This window comes from Zootermopsis nevadensis, unplaced genomic scaffold (assembly GCF_977971745.1).
Source record: "Zootermopsis nevadensis isolate Lab colony 2312 unplaced genomic scaffold, Znev_1.0 Znev_ptg000027l, whole genome shotgun sequence".
Taxonomy (NCBI): domain Eukaryota; kingdom Metazoa; phylum Arthropoda; class Insecta; order Blattodea; family Termopsidae; genus Zootermopsis; species Zootermopsis nevadensis.
This window is the reverse complement of record NW_028259159.1, coordinates 1,879,200-1,894,434: the sequence shown is the minus strand read 5'-3', so window position 1 is coordinate 1,894,434 and position 15,235 is coordinate 1,879,200. Positions and strand designations below refer to the sequence as shown.

At 34.6% G+C, this 15,235-nt stretch overlaps 1 protein-coding gene across 3 annotated transcripts in view; it reads right to left on the bottom strand.

Moving 5' to 3' along the window:
- The window catches only part of LOC110828504 (neuropeptide Y receptor type 2), a 98,288-nt gene extending 84,910 nt beyond the window's left edge, over positions 1–13,378 (bottom strand). For 2 of the 3 annotated variants that reach the window (XM_087356619.1, XM_087356620.1), the window contains exon 1: positions 1,294–4,093. In XM_087356619.1, coding sequence (XP_087212745.1) covers positions 1,294–1,721 — 428 coding nt within the window. In that variant the 5' untranslated portion in view covers positions 1,722–4,093. Of the gene's footprint in view, positions 1–1,293; positions 4,094–13,171 lie in introns of those variants that run through there. The other variant, XM_087356621.1, reaches the window with a different exon arrangement.
- Between the last annotated feature and the right edge of the window lie 1,857 nt (positions 13,379–15,235).

The window sequence follows — 15,235 nt, the reverse complement described above, 5'->3', positions numbered from 1 at the left end:
TGTACAGTTAAATGTCACAAACACTGCAACCAGATTTTCAAACTAAAAACAGCAAATCGACTGAAAGGTCAGACAAGCACTTCCGCTGATCCAGTATTTAGGAACCTTATTTGCGACTTGGTTCATTTAACGATACTTTTGTTAACGGCGTGGCAGGAAGATTGTGTTTAATGACTTTGGAAGTATGTGGAAGGAAGCGGGCGTGTCATTTGCAAGATCTTATTCTAAAGTTTTCCTAAAGGCGTTGAGGAAAACAATAAAAAGTCTCAGTCATGCCTAAGGTCCGAGATTTAAACCCGAGACCAACTAAACAGGAAAGAGTAATAACCATTTTACCGTAACGTTATGTCAATTTCAACCTGAATGTAGAGGCAGTATCCTGGGAATCTCTGGAATCTACTTAAAGGCACACACGGCGTTACAACTCAGGAAGTGAACATCAACAGGTGGTATTTAATGAGATTCTCTTATTGGAATAAGAATCACTCCACTTAAGTGTATTGGGGCATGAAGTAAATTCCACGTATTGCAGGTAAATAGTTATCCCCACGGTCCGACTGAATCCACCATTGTACGTTAAGAGGGTGTGCAGCACTAGCACAGTACTTAAAGGGGCTTCGAACATAAATCATCTTATACTTGCAGGGAATAAACCCCCGTATACTTACAATATTAAACGTTGCAGTCACTTAACACAAATTTAGCACGAGGCTTCTGCAGAACGCAGTCTGTGAATTACTGCTTCATGAATTGTTTAATAAATCAGTATAAAGAATGAAAGCAAAACAAAAAAATGTTATAAAAGTACTGAAAAAATTTAACAACTTAGTGAATGTGTCTTGCATAAGTAGTTTCATAGTGCAGCGAACTAAGCTCCTGTTGTCCTACAAGACATCGTATCAGAGATGTTCTTATAACATCCAACATATTTGCAATAATACGTAATTGTGGGTATTACCCAAAAGTAACTTCGTGAGTTATTCAGGTCACATATTGTCAAGATAGTGGATTCCAAGTGTAGATGTGCTGGGCATGTAACTAGAAATAAAAGGAATTGCTGAATTTATGTCGGAGATATCTCTCAGGAAATATCCATTTGCAATCCTGATAATAATATGGAAGAATAACATTAAGATGCATCTTTCAAAAACAGTTTGTGAGTGTAAAGTCAAATGGAAATGACTGGAGATCATATCCAATGATAGGCTTTGATATTAGCTGTGCTGAACCTACGGGTTCTGCTGCAGAGATTTTAATGATCAACAAATGTTAAGCAAGCAGTTGACTACATACCTGAGTATGGCGACTAGTGTAGACGGCATGCAGATGACACACAATGTTATGTCCGATACGGTCAGATTCACAATATACAAGTTCCGTGCTGTATGCATTTGCGCCCTTCTTGCAACCACAAAACTCACAAGCAAATTCGTCACGAGACCTGCCACCATCAATAAGGCGTACACGATTATTAGCGCCACTTCAGCTTGGCCACCCAAATCGCGATCTTCTCGTTGCCTCTCGCTCAACAATATCCGCAACGCTTCGTCCAGACTGAAGTTAAACAGGGGAAATTGTTGCAGTGATGAATTAAAATGTGGATTCGATTCCGGTGTGAGTGACTGAAGTCGGTCATCCATCAGGAGCAATCTCTGAATTTCAGCTAGAGTAGATGCTTCATTCAGATCCTCGCACGAGGAAGTCAGAGTAGCGTGGCTCATTGCAGTTCGTGATCACTTGCCATGTTCGGAATTGTGCACAGTTTTTTTTTATAATTTTGTCTTCTTATTGGAGCTTAAACTGTATGTTACGAAAGGGACTTACGCAAAATGTTTCGTGGATATGTTATAAGTTACTACATTTTGTTTAAAATAGTTTACACAGAGCTTTGATTAGTGAATAATAGTATATAAATTTTAAAAAAAAAATTCAAATCGACTTGAAAGTTTTTTCGAATAAAAATTGTATGCGTTAATAACCCAAGAATTTCTTGTTAAATTCCAACAATATCCCTCTGTATAAGAAGCACACTATATGAGTCATTTAATTTTCAGATAAGAAAATTCAGGAATAAACATACTTTTAAACATTACGTGATACCCTGAAAATAAATTTCAAATACAAGCAATACCGCAAACATTATAATAATTAGTGTTGGTAGAACTACACTAACAGATATTTATACATATTTTGTATCAGTTTAACCGTAAGAATTAAATATAAATTTGTACCATAAAAGAGTAGTTCATTCTAATAATATTATTACTCAGTTTTTAGTACAAATAGCTCTCAATGTGGCTGATAAACGAATAAAAAACCACTGACATTACTTCTTGAAGTGAGATTGCAGACACTTGTTAGTTTCCCAACAGGTTGGGATATGATGGCACCGATTTTCTTCTCGCAACTAGTCTATAAAAAGTGATATACTGCCAGTTTTATATCGCTTCAGTTTTATGGTTCGCTGGTGTCAATTAAAAGCACTCAAATGGCTGCTGTAATATTCCCCAAAACCTCAGTAATGCATAAGCTTATTTCACTCAGAAAAGATTTAATTATATGTACGTTATACTAAAAAAAATTACGCTTGCACAGTGGATTACATTTTTTGACAGTTTATCAGCTAGACGAATCTAAATGAAACAATTTTTAAGAGCTGAGATATAACCATAGACAGAAGTGATTACAATTATGTGGTGTCTTCGTTCAACTTATGGAGCACAACACTGGTCTTAAACTTAATTTCTTTTGATCGTTCGTATAAGAACAAGTCAACATTCATAATAAATTTATAAAGCAGCATTAGTCAGTTGCACCATTTTTAAAAATTTACACTAAAGTACGCAGAATATTATATTAGTTTTATTGGACGCATAAGGAGATATCTTCATTTCATTGCGAGTTTTCTAAAGTCGTAACGGCCTTCCATTCTTTTATCTATTTTTCAGTACAAACAACAACAAAAATTTATAAAAATCAGAATAAAATCAGAATATTAAACAAGTGACTGTGAACAGATAAATTTCCAGTAATTTCCTCTCTCATGACTTTTTTTGAGGGAGTAAGGAGTCATTACTGGAATCGATAATTTAAACAAATTTTCTTAAACTGTATGATTCATTAAAGTAACATTATGTAGTAGTAGTAATAGTAGTGGTAGTAAAAACATTAACAAGATAAGAAATTTAAGTTACTTGTAAACACAGTTTCTTGAATTATGTCTTAATACATCATTAACTACTAAGGACTAGTGGTATAGATTGCAAATAAAAAACATGACGAGGCCTACACAAGTGAAAACCAACTGTGAAGTATATAATGAAGGAATAATTGAATATTAATTAGCAGTCTGCAGACATAACACCCACGTGCAAAATGAGTAGTGAAGTACTACAAATATAACTCTCTCGCTCCAAGAAGCAAATTCCTTCTTGATTAGCTGATAAATGCTAAGATGTTCTAGGAATTCATCACCTTTCACGGAACACAAAAGTTGATTACCGTGTTCAGGAGAGCTCTCATCCACCCTGAGTCAGACGTATCCAGGTAACATCCTAATACTCAATTTCTTAAGACCTACTTTAATATTTCCTCCGATCTAGATCTCTCAGATGGTCTCTTGCCTGTAGATTCCCTACTAAATTTCTGAATGCATTAACCAGCTACTTTTTGTATACATTTACTGACTAAACCATGGCATTTAATTATCACCTCTCCATGTGTGATGAAGTGTGAAGCTTTTAGTGCGTAATTTTCTCCACACTTCTGTTACTTTCTCTTCTTATTTTCAAATACTGTCCACAGCACTTTGTCTTTAAACACTCATAATCTATAGATTTCATTAAATTGAGATACAAAATCGAAACACAGTACAGACATTTTTTTTAAAAAAATGGTACGCAGAAACCTTATAACGAAAACCAAAGGTATCAGTGATTAAATGTGGTATACTATTTCTAATAATATGCTGCTGGTGCACCTTTTCAATTCGCGAAAAACTTGAAATTCACTAGTAAATTCGCGATGCGATGTGATGGCGAGGTTCACGAGACGCGAGGCGCAGAGGGGTCGCGTAAACTGAGGGCGATCTCGAGACGACGGATGCACTGGGTACAGTGCTCTTGGCCCCAACCAAACGAGCGCCATGCAGTCTCAGTATCTGCGCATGAACTCCGCATCTCGTTTCGTTCACACAAAAAGTGATCGGCGGATAAGACGGGAACATTCAAAGGGACAGATATAAAAGTGAGGATTAGGCCAAGAGTCTAATCATCAAAGTCAACTTTTCATAGTTCTAGTTACACGTGTTCCACGGCTTTTGTTCGATTTCTCCACCTGGAGAGTCGAAGAAGGTTTTGAAATTTAAAGTCATTATGAAGCCTCCTCTACAATGGGTACCGGGGTCCTTTCCCGGGGGTAAAGCCGGCCGGGGCGTGATGCTGACCACTCACCCCCATCTAGTGCCGAGGTCAAGGAAGAGAGAAGCTATACCTCCGCTCACCCCAAACGCCTACATGGCGTATAGTGGGACAAACTTTACTTATGAAGAGGATTATAGAAACATGTTGCTAAGCCACTGGTGTATGTTCCTTCAAACTCGTAAAATATCACAAATAAAACCAGAAACTTTGCTGAGAAATGCATGGTAGCGCAGGTAGACAATAAATTCGCCATCCTTCAAGGAGCCTGAACCCGCCATCGGCCCATATCCTGGATCCTCACAATCAAATTTTTAACGTCCGTTTCAATATTATTATTCCAAGAAATTTATTCCCTTCAGTTTTTCAGATCGCAGATACGTAAGCATTTGTCTTTTCTTCCGTGCGTGTTTTATTACATTCCCCGTGAGCTGATCATCCTAATAATATTCAACGCATGTTACAAATTATGACGCGCCTAGTTGTGCAAATATCTATATCCTTCTGATACATCCTCCCTCTTAAGTCTAAATATATTAACCTCGGCACCCTGTTCTCGAACACCCCCAATCTGTGTTCTTCCTTTAATTAGACATCAAGTTTCCTATCCATATATAAAAAATGTAAAATTATATTTTTGTGCGTTTCAACCATTTCAAAGTTTTTAGTTAACAGACGGGAAGACACATCTCCAACAACACTTTTTGAAAGGGCATGTGTAAACTGTGAGTAGGATTATTCTGTGGGATCTTTCCTGCAATAAGTTCCTAAACTCTGTGCAAAGTTTCTAACTCATTTCCGTGTCACTTGTTTTGAAATTTTACATTGATTCTGACTTCGAGTTACTATAATCCTACTAAACAGAGCTCGTAAACTTATACAAAACATAAATGAGGCCAAGCTTACGTGACTGGAAAACATTTAATCTAATATACCCTTAAAGTTTAATTGACTTAAAAGCGATCACTAGCAAGGAAAGGCTCTGTGTCTAATGGAATAGGAAAGGATGTGAAGGAAGTGACTGTTCGTTTAGTTTAACTTCTGTAAACCAACATTTTATAAATTAGAAAACTTCCAACAAATGTATGATCGTAAAGTGAATTATAAGTTTTTTTGTCTCCATCTCTGGCTTGCTGTAAGAAACTTCATGTAACAATACGGACTGACGTTGTTTATTTGTTTTAGTCTTCTTTTCTAGGTTTCGAATAACAGACTTCAAGTATCATGCCAGTATCCATACTTCATAACGTTTGAACCAGTTAGCTAATTTTCGTGAAACTTTATTGTGCCACTAGAGGAAAAACCCTCCTTTGAAAAGCCTACTTTTATGTTATCAATAATATCATGGCGAACGCACAGACGTCAGATGTGGGAGAAACACTTTCGCAATTTGATATAGAGTTCTAGAATTTTGTGTGATAACGCATTTTCTTAATATTTGCAACTTCTGTTTAGGTCTTACGTTTGCAGAATACAAAACGTCGACATGCCGGCCGTGGGAAGTCTACATTTAATTTCCATTTCATTGTCGATATGGAATCAAATAATTAGATATTATATATGGAAATACGTATCTACATATTAAGATGATATATTTTTTATAACTAAAAATTATAAACATGCAGAGAACGTAAAACTTTAATGTTAGACCTAGATCTGGTACATTAACCGTACTTGATATCTGTTGTAATGGAAGTTATGCAAACAAATCGATCACTAAATTGCATAAGTAAGTAATAATAGATTTTCAGTTATTCTCACCAAAGAAGAGAAGCATCTAAAAAAAGGTAAAATTTGTAAATTCTCAGATCTTCTAGTTAATACATTACATAACGTGATATGAAAGGAAATTTTGATAGAACATATCTGTATGCATATGCTGGCACTAACAAATAAATAAGTAATGCCCTAGAAACAGGGTTAAGATAATATAGTTTTAACATTAGATGTGTATGGTACATGATAGTCCTGACTGTACCATAAGAGTAAGATACGAGGAAGTTACATACAAGAATTATCCACGTGATGTAACTTCAATATAAATAACAGCCTTGTAAGACATTTAAGTGTCTCGGAAGAAAATAACTTGGTGTGATTTTGATATAGTAGTAACTGGGTTGCAAAAATAATTATAACACTTATTAAATACTGATACCATGTTAAACAGCAGACTGGTAATATAAAGCAACAGTATGTAAAAATATGAGTTACCTTTCTTTAAACGAATTCTTGTTAAGATTAGTTAGTGGAAGCAATAACCATAGTATACAAATATTGATAATAAAGTTTAGCAACAAGAATGTACAGCATACAGAAGATCAAACAGGCACTTCATATCTCTTAAAATTTTCTATTAAAGTTCAAGTAATAAATACGCCAATTTGCTTCACGTCTCTCTTTTGAGTTCCTCTGCCAGTACGTCATTTCTGTTGCATACATTCATTTATTATAATATATCCTGTGTCATATCGAGTTTATGTCAGAGCCAGTGACAGCTAAAGCACTCTATTAACACTTCAAAGTAACAACAATCATCAAAACTTATAAGCGAACCGGCGCATCGGGATTGAAATTGAAATGGAAAGGATGGCAAAGCTGCGAAACAACTCCATGGAACAGAGTCCCTCCTGAGAAGCTAATAGTCTTTCAGGTAGTCAACGAATTCCCAGCCTTTTGTGGCACAGGAAAGTTCATTACCGTGTCAAAAACAACCAGCCACTGTGTCCAATTCTGAGCTAGATAAATCCAGTTTATATCCTCGTGCCGCATTTATTTAAGTTAAATTTTAATATTTTGTTTACATCTACGCTTATACCTCAAAAGTATGTCTATAGATTTTTTGACAATAATGTCTGAATTTCACATTTTTGTCAAGCATGTTACATCACTGACCAACCACGACCTTCTTTGTTTAAGAATACTAATAATATTTAGTAAACAGTCTTAAAATTATAAAGGTACTGAATGTGAACTACTTTATAAGCTAATATTCTGGCATTGGCTTCGAAGAACTGAGCAAACACCACAAATGCTTATTGAACCAAGGCCCTTAAAAATTCGAGCTAGACTAATTACTAAAAAGCTCTTTACTTTTACGTTTTGCCTTATGTCTGCGTTTGATATGACTCTAATTTGTAATGGGGCCTTGTTCATACGAAAAGTTACTATAGAAACGTTTTCTTGCAATTTTTCTAATTGAACGAGAAGGCAGTCCATGCACTCTGGTTTTTATAAAACTCGTTATTTTAAAAGCTGTGAAGTCGTGATGAGAGATGGAGGCCAGGCAAAAGTGCAAATGCGAAGATATTTCGTCAAGAAAACTTCTAGTAGCATGTTCAGTGACAGCAGACACCGAGGGCAGGAAAGCGAAACTTTTCCCCTCTGAAATACCACAACCACCACTTGGAAGACCTAGGAGGTGGAAGATAATATTATAATTGATTTTAAAGAAGTACGATCAGGGTTTGTTAAATATATCTGGCTCAGGATGGAGAGTAATGACGGACCCCTGTAAACACGGTAATAAAATTTCAGATTCATAGAAAGCGGTACTTTCTAGACTAGTTGAGCTACGATTATTTTTTCAATACGGAATTTAATACATTGTCGTACTGCCCACAAAGTTTATAAATGGGTTTCGTATGATCCTCAAAATAAACAGCGATTATTATCTAAACAATATTAATTAATTTATCTACGTAATAGAGAAGCGTTGAGTTTTCTACGAGGCAGAGACTGAATATTTATATAGTATTTAGATGGGCTTCAGCTTCAATGGGTTATCGGACAGTTAATGCGTACGCATTTCTGATAATTCCGAAATATTTCGGTAGATTTTGGATTTATATAAACCTGTTCAATAAAGGGCGCACTTTTTCTCCGGGTCTTAACGCAATTTCCTTGACGTAAACAATTTTATAATCCGAGAATATTACCATATTTTTTGCGTTTTAAACAATGTAGTAAGTACTTCGTTTTCCAAGTCATTGTATTTTCGAAAATAAGTAAGGTCTGAAATGTTTATCTTGTGAAGAATATGGTATTGTATTCTAACGTCTATTTAAAATGGTTACTTGAGAATCGAAGTTTCCCAGAAGACACCCAGTAATCTGAAATCAAGAAGCAGTCGGCCAATTCTCTTCGAGCTACTTCTTACATCAGTCTATTCTACTTAACCTAGGCCAGTGTCTAGTGAGGCGAAGCCAACACTGGTTCCTTCCCATAACACAAAATAAGCCTTGAAAACAATCTTACTCAAGCATGTCGTCCGAATCTCAATGCCCCCGGTGACCGGAGCTTTAGTTCCATCGTACAGAACAAACTGTAGGTCACGTCCACGTTAAAGGGCAAGGTTCAAAATAAATTCAATCCATTCAGCTTTGATTCATAATGTCAATTACATTAGGTTAGTTTATTAACTACTCGCCGGTGAATGCACTCTCTAGTTAGTAAACTTAGAATTTTTAACGATTACCCCTATTAGCCAGCGAATTTATATAGACGTAGTAAATTCACTGTGTGTAATTTTTAATTTTTTTTTAATTATCCCGTGTTGTAGAATGTGACGGAAGAAGAATACTTGCACAAAACTTTCGACTTTTTCAAGTCCTGAAGTTTTGCCTGAAGAACAGCAGTACAGAATAAAACTCCGGCATTTAGTAATCCTTCTGACATTTTAAGAAGAAAACCAAGTAGATCCCGAGTAAATTATTAGACCAGCAATGTAGCCCAATTTCTGGTTCCCGACTGATATTCAAACCTAGTCCTTCCCAAATACAAACAAAATGGGACGCTGCTGTGATAACTGGCCGAGCCATTGTAATAATATTAATTATGAAAATTTCATTTATAACTAATGGTAGAAATTGTGGATATTTTCCATATATTGAATTCGCTCATTGATATCGAAGCCAGTTGCAAAGTTTCTCTATCGATACATTGGATTAATACTCAGATTATTTAAAACACTGTCACAGCTATACAAGTTCTATAGCATCAACATACAGTAAAAATGCATTGGTAAGAGACTACTGGGAACTTTGTACCAATCAAATGTTCATCATAATAATTCATTCTTAAAATGTAAACTAAAATTTCATCTGCCATACACGTCATTTATTCTGCGTAAGCATTTCTGTCATTTCGCCGTCATCAATGCTTTATTGAACAAAAGACACTCACCCATGGAATAAATTATGTATACCAGAGAAAACTATAAAATACTACATATATTTGAAAATTTGCATTTAACTTAATAAGCTGTGTTGCTGACAGCTACACTCATGAAAGTACATACAGTTTTTTTATAACATGCTCTGCACTCACCTGAAATATAGTAAACTATTATTACTAATATAATTATTAATATATCGTCATCAAAGTAGCAGTAATTTTTGAACAGTTTTGTTTACGATTTACATTCTGAAACGGTTTAAATCTATAAAAAAATATACATTAGCTGCTGTGTACAAACACAAGAGTGCTTGTTGGAAACCCCTTATCGAATGGCACACTCAGTCATCATAGCAATTAACCTCGCGTAGCAATTATTGTGTATTATATTGTATGTAGAGCATCTAATTTTTTGATTGATACCAATTTCAAGGCCTCTTAAACAGTTTTATAGGATTTGCGTTTATTTTATTCAAAAATATCCTGAAATATATTACATGTTTAGATCCTATAAAAAGTTCAAACACCAGAAAATCCCTACTGTTATTTTTGTATTTATTTTCGGTAGCATGTTTTTAGTGGATAGGATTATAGCGTAGACTGTGAAATAACAGAATGAAATTAAAAGAGAGATCGAAGGAAAAAGTTGTTATATTTACCTGGAGACTGGTGAACTAATAAAACAACTCAAGTCAGGAAGACCGATTTTAGTGATCTCTCGAAAAGTAAATGACGTTTCTGGCTACAGTATCGTTACGTTCTAAATTCAAATCTCGCATCAGTGGCTAGGGAGAGAGAATCCAAATTTCATAACTTCACACTGTATATAACAGTATTAAGAAGATTAAATGAAGGAGTGTATATTAGGTTTTACATATAGCATGGGTGGGCTAGGTTTATCCCTGTTGGTAAATTGAAGGTATAAGATAGGACTTATTTTCTGACCAGGTAAGCAAGATAACTGATTAAGGGCATAAAATTAAAATAAAAGTTATGGCTTATGTTTACCTGCTCCTTATTTGTCCTGCGTCTACACTACTCGGGTTCGGCTCGTGGTCCGTCTTGAATGTCTATGCAAATGTGAACGGTTTCACGAATTCGACATTTTCATGATTTCTCAGTCGCCATTCAATTTCCTGTATCTTATTCTGCACTCTCGTTGGCTATTCTCCTATACAAACGACTGACATTCCCATCTGCGTTAAATTAAACCCTGAAGTTGGAAGAGATACCTTCCGTGTAAAGACCGAGTGCTAATATGTATTTGCCATTTCATTTTTGCATCGCGACGCACTATTAATTTTATGTTGGGAGTGTGAGTTCGCAACATACGAACTAGATACCTCAGACGTCAGGTAAAATGGACTGAAGTAGTGAGCTGGTACTACAAATCGTTTGGATTAATTTTTAATTTAAACGTGATATAATTGAACTCCTTTCACCACATGTAAACCTTTGATACTCCTCTTATATAGAATATCTCTCATCAATCTGTGTTTCATTCAACGTAATAATCTGTCATGGAAAACTTTCATAAATGCCAATTAAAATGTTATAAACGAATTCACTAAATGAAAATATTTTCGTATGATACTAAAAAAATTTAATTTGTTAAGTATTTTCGAAGAGAAGAATTATTTTGAACTTAAATGTACAGGAATATACAACACAGAGGTTCAGCTGACTAACGTCCACCATTCCTGTGGAAGTGTGATAATAAATAATATTATGAGAAGGGAAGCGGAAGTCGATATTGCCAAACTCTGTTAATTTGTTGTTCTTTTATTAACGCTTTATCAATACCTGAACACGAAGCTCCAAGTGGTATAGGATCGTTATTGGTGATAAATCGGGGATGTATGGGTGGGAAGACAAGCCACGCTTAAATTTAAAGCGTTTCCATTTAAAGGTACATTTATAAAGGACAGCATATTAAACACTAGTAGTATCGCTTAAAGTAATCATTGAAGCCTTAAGGTCGACACGTATATTATGTTATATTAACAAAATAAGCACGCTAAAATACTCCAGCCATCTCTTACCAATCTTTTCAACAGCCAACTATAGAATCTACGTTCTAAAGTTTCAAATGAACACCTTGATTAACACTTTGAGAGAAAAGTTAGAGTAAGTTTGGAAATTAAATATTAGCCCTGGAACTAATTTTAGGGAGATACGAATGACTTGATTAATAAATGGAGTTACGTCAGTGATTGACGTAGAATAGCAAAATACAGGAGCTTATGTACGAGAAGACTCCCCCTTAATGAATGCAAACATTCCAATGAAGAAAGAAAAGAAAGAAGATATTGAGAAAGGAAAGAAGAAACAAAGAAATGGAGCAAATTAAAACAGAACAATTATGATTGGAAGGAAAGAGTAAACAGGGAAGCAAATAAATGAGAGAAATAAGAATGTCGTCATTTTCTAATTATTATTTGACAAAAACTGATGCATACAAAATTCCCAGTATTTTGTATTACGTGAGCCTGTGACTATAGTGCCTAAAACGTTTGGAAAATATCCGCGACAAGGTGACTTTCACTAGGCCACTCGGTTTTATAGTAGAAAAAATGATACCAATTGTTTACGCCTGGATATGTATAACATTTAACTGATCGAACCACTCAATTAAAAGCATAAGTATTAAAATCTGGGTAATTTTGCATCTAATAATTGCAGTCCATGTTGTATTTAAATAGTTAATATAATTTTCATAAAATTTACAAGAGACCAACAAACTTTGTATATGATTTTCTGTTTAAAATAAATTACGTTCGGCAATATTGTCTTTAAATTTAAGGTCATTATGCTTTTCGGCAGAATGATGCGACTTTTCGGGAACGTTGGTTATATAAATTAAAGAATAATTGTGGTAACATTTCAATATTTCATGTAGCGTGACAAAGTAATAGGAATAATCTGTGGAGCATAAACCATCCACACAATCTCAAAACCGCCTCAAGTAATAAGAAAAACACCTCGATGTAACATTCTGTCTGGGAATACAAGTACTGTCTCTTTAAAGAAGAATTTAACTGAATACTGAAAGGCGAATAGAAAGTCAGACTAATTTGAACTTAAAAAACATCCATCTATATAATTATAAGAAATTGGTTAGTCCATTAGTTTAGTCAGTTAATACTGTCTCCATAAGAGATGGTTTCAGAAATGTGAAACTTTAACCTAGACAAAACAAGCTTCTTTGAAATTTCTGAGTCGTTATATATTCTACACATGACCAGTAGACAACTGAGAAGTCCGGTAATGGAACTACCACATCTACGTTTTCGGACAAAGCCACGTCCATATTCACAGACTCTGTAGAAAGGAAGATTAAGAGCAGCTGAGATGCACGTATTTCTCTATTCTCTTGCTGTAGGCAGAAAGGCTATAGCGGCTAAGCAGAGAATGCTAGATACACGAACTGAATGCTAAGCTATAACAATATAAGAATACTATAACATCTATGAAATTGTATCGAACTCATGGGGGAGATAAACATTTTCAGATCTCAAGAATTCTACGTTAATATGAACATGAAAGACAGTGACATTACGATGGAGAAGTTTTGCACTTACATTTTAATAGAGCTGGGATGGTATCTTGAGAAGAAAATTTGTGCCTGAACTGGCTAAACATATCATTTCATGAGGTTGCCAATAATGATGATAATAACTGACGAAACAAATATTTCAACAAATATGTCAACAGAGACATTAACCACCACTTCATATAATTCAGTATTCAACAGAACTGAATATCCTGGTACCAAACAAACAGAGAATTCCTTGATCTGTTAAGTAATGCCAACTTTCGAAGTAAAACCCTGCACCGTGTAGTTAATTCACTAGGGAAATTTTTATCTATAAGGCAAAGGTTTCCCGGAAACTGAGAAAGGAAGAGATTCGAAGTAGCTTAGTACATATTTAAATGTTCTCTGGAAAACTGAAGTACAAATGTTTTATTCATGATGGATATAATCGGAAAGGATATTCATTTCCTTCAACCGTCTAAAGTGAATTAAAGTGTAAAATTTATGCGAATGCCGTCTAAGGCAAATTTCATTTCAGAATATCGTCAGTCAGATCATGAATCATGATTTCATTGCTCATAACTCACTGTTCCGTTAGGAAAGATATTTATTTCAGCCTTTCAAAACTATGCTACGAAAATCGAGACTGATGCAAGAATCACTATAAATTATGAGAACTGGATTTCAGTTAAGATCTCGTAGTCTAGTGTACAGTAATTAGATTGAATGTTTTAACAACACCAGGAATCACGCGTTATTATTAGCTCGCCTGGATACTGGGTCTTGTAGTACGTAGCCAGTTACTTCAATAATTAAATATTCCAGTGTCACCAATTTATTTTTCCCTGGAAAATAAAACAAGATTATTGTTTAAGGCATCTTTTGTTATTAATGGTCTCTGGTCATGTGGATTGTATGATCGATACGAGGATGATACACAGTTTTACAACAAGTATTCCAAAATGTGAAACTAGTCACTGTGATGTTATTTAAGTATCAACTAACATTTAATAATGCAAGGAAATGTAACTTGTAAAGCAAATGCAAGAATTTAATATATCTTTTCTAAGTAAAGCTGTCCCACTACGCTCTTTAAACATTATTAAGTTGTTTTATCGAGTTACACAGTACTATATATAACATGTAATCCCATGAAACACTTGATCCTTCCTACACAAAGCGTAACTTAGCTTAGTGAGAGAAAGTAAATTTTTACTGTGACACTAAGCCCTTAAATTAATACATGTAAACGCTTCCCAGCATTCAAAAGATTTGAAAACATAATATATTCATATTGAAAATTATTTTAACATGTCCCTAATTGAAATAACAATATTAAAATGACTTTTAATCTCCTCACAGAACGTGTTATGATAGAATTAAATCTTCTTAAAATAAATCGACAGTCGAGCTTAATTCTCTGACAAAATAACCCAGGTTAAATATACTTTATAAAAACAAAATATATATAAGCAAGTAGACAAAGTTTAAGCAGATTTTTTTTCACAAATCGAAAAGTCTCACTGGGAATTTACTAGATCAGTCTAATAATTATTAATCCTCGCCATAATACGAAAAGACTATAGCACTTTAAGACTAGTTTCTTATGCTCATTATAACCAATGTAAGTGAAGGCGCATAAATAATCCTTCCCTGCCGTCTTTTGACAACATAAACTAATTTCGACGAACCACAGATTGAAATAGTTACGTTGGAAACATAAAAATAAAGAAGAGTTTTGTTAAAAATATTTAATCTATGTCGCCTACGAACAGCAGTAGTATATGAGGATATAAAATGGGTTCATCTGGCTCTAAACAGAGCCCAGGGCGTGCTCTTTTAAAAGAAGTAATGATCCTTTGGGCTACGTAAAAGACTGGGAAACTTAATGACAAGTTGAGTGACTATTAACTTCTCCCAAGTATTATGTTGCATTTAATTAGTTAGATAAACCATGTACTTCCTCTAGAATTTTAAACCCAACGTTTTTCTCGCTTTTTTATTTACGGTTAATAATAAAAAAAATCGTAGACTACTTTTTCGAAACTTAAAAATCATTTTATGAACAACCAGAAGTAACTGAACACTGCTTCAACTTATACGGGACGGG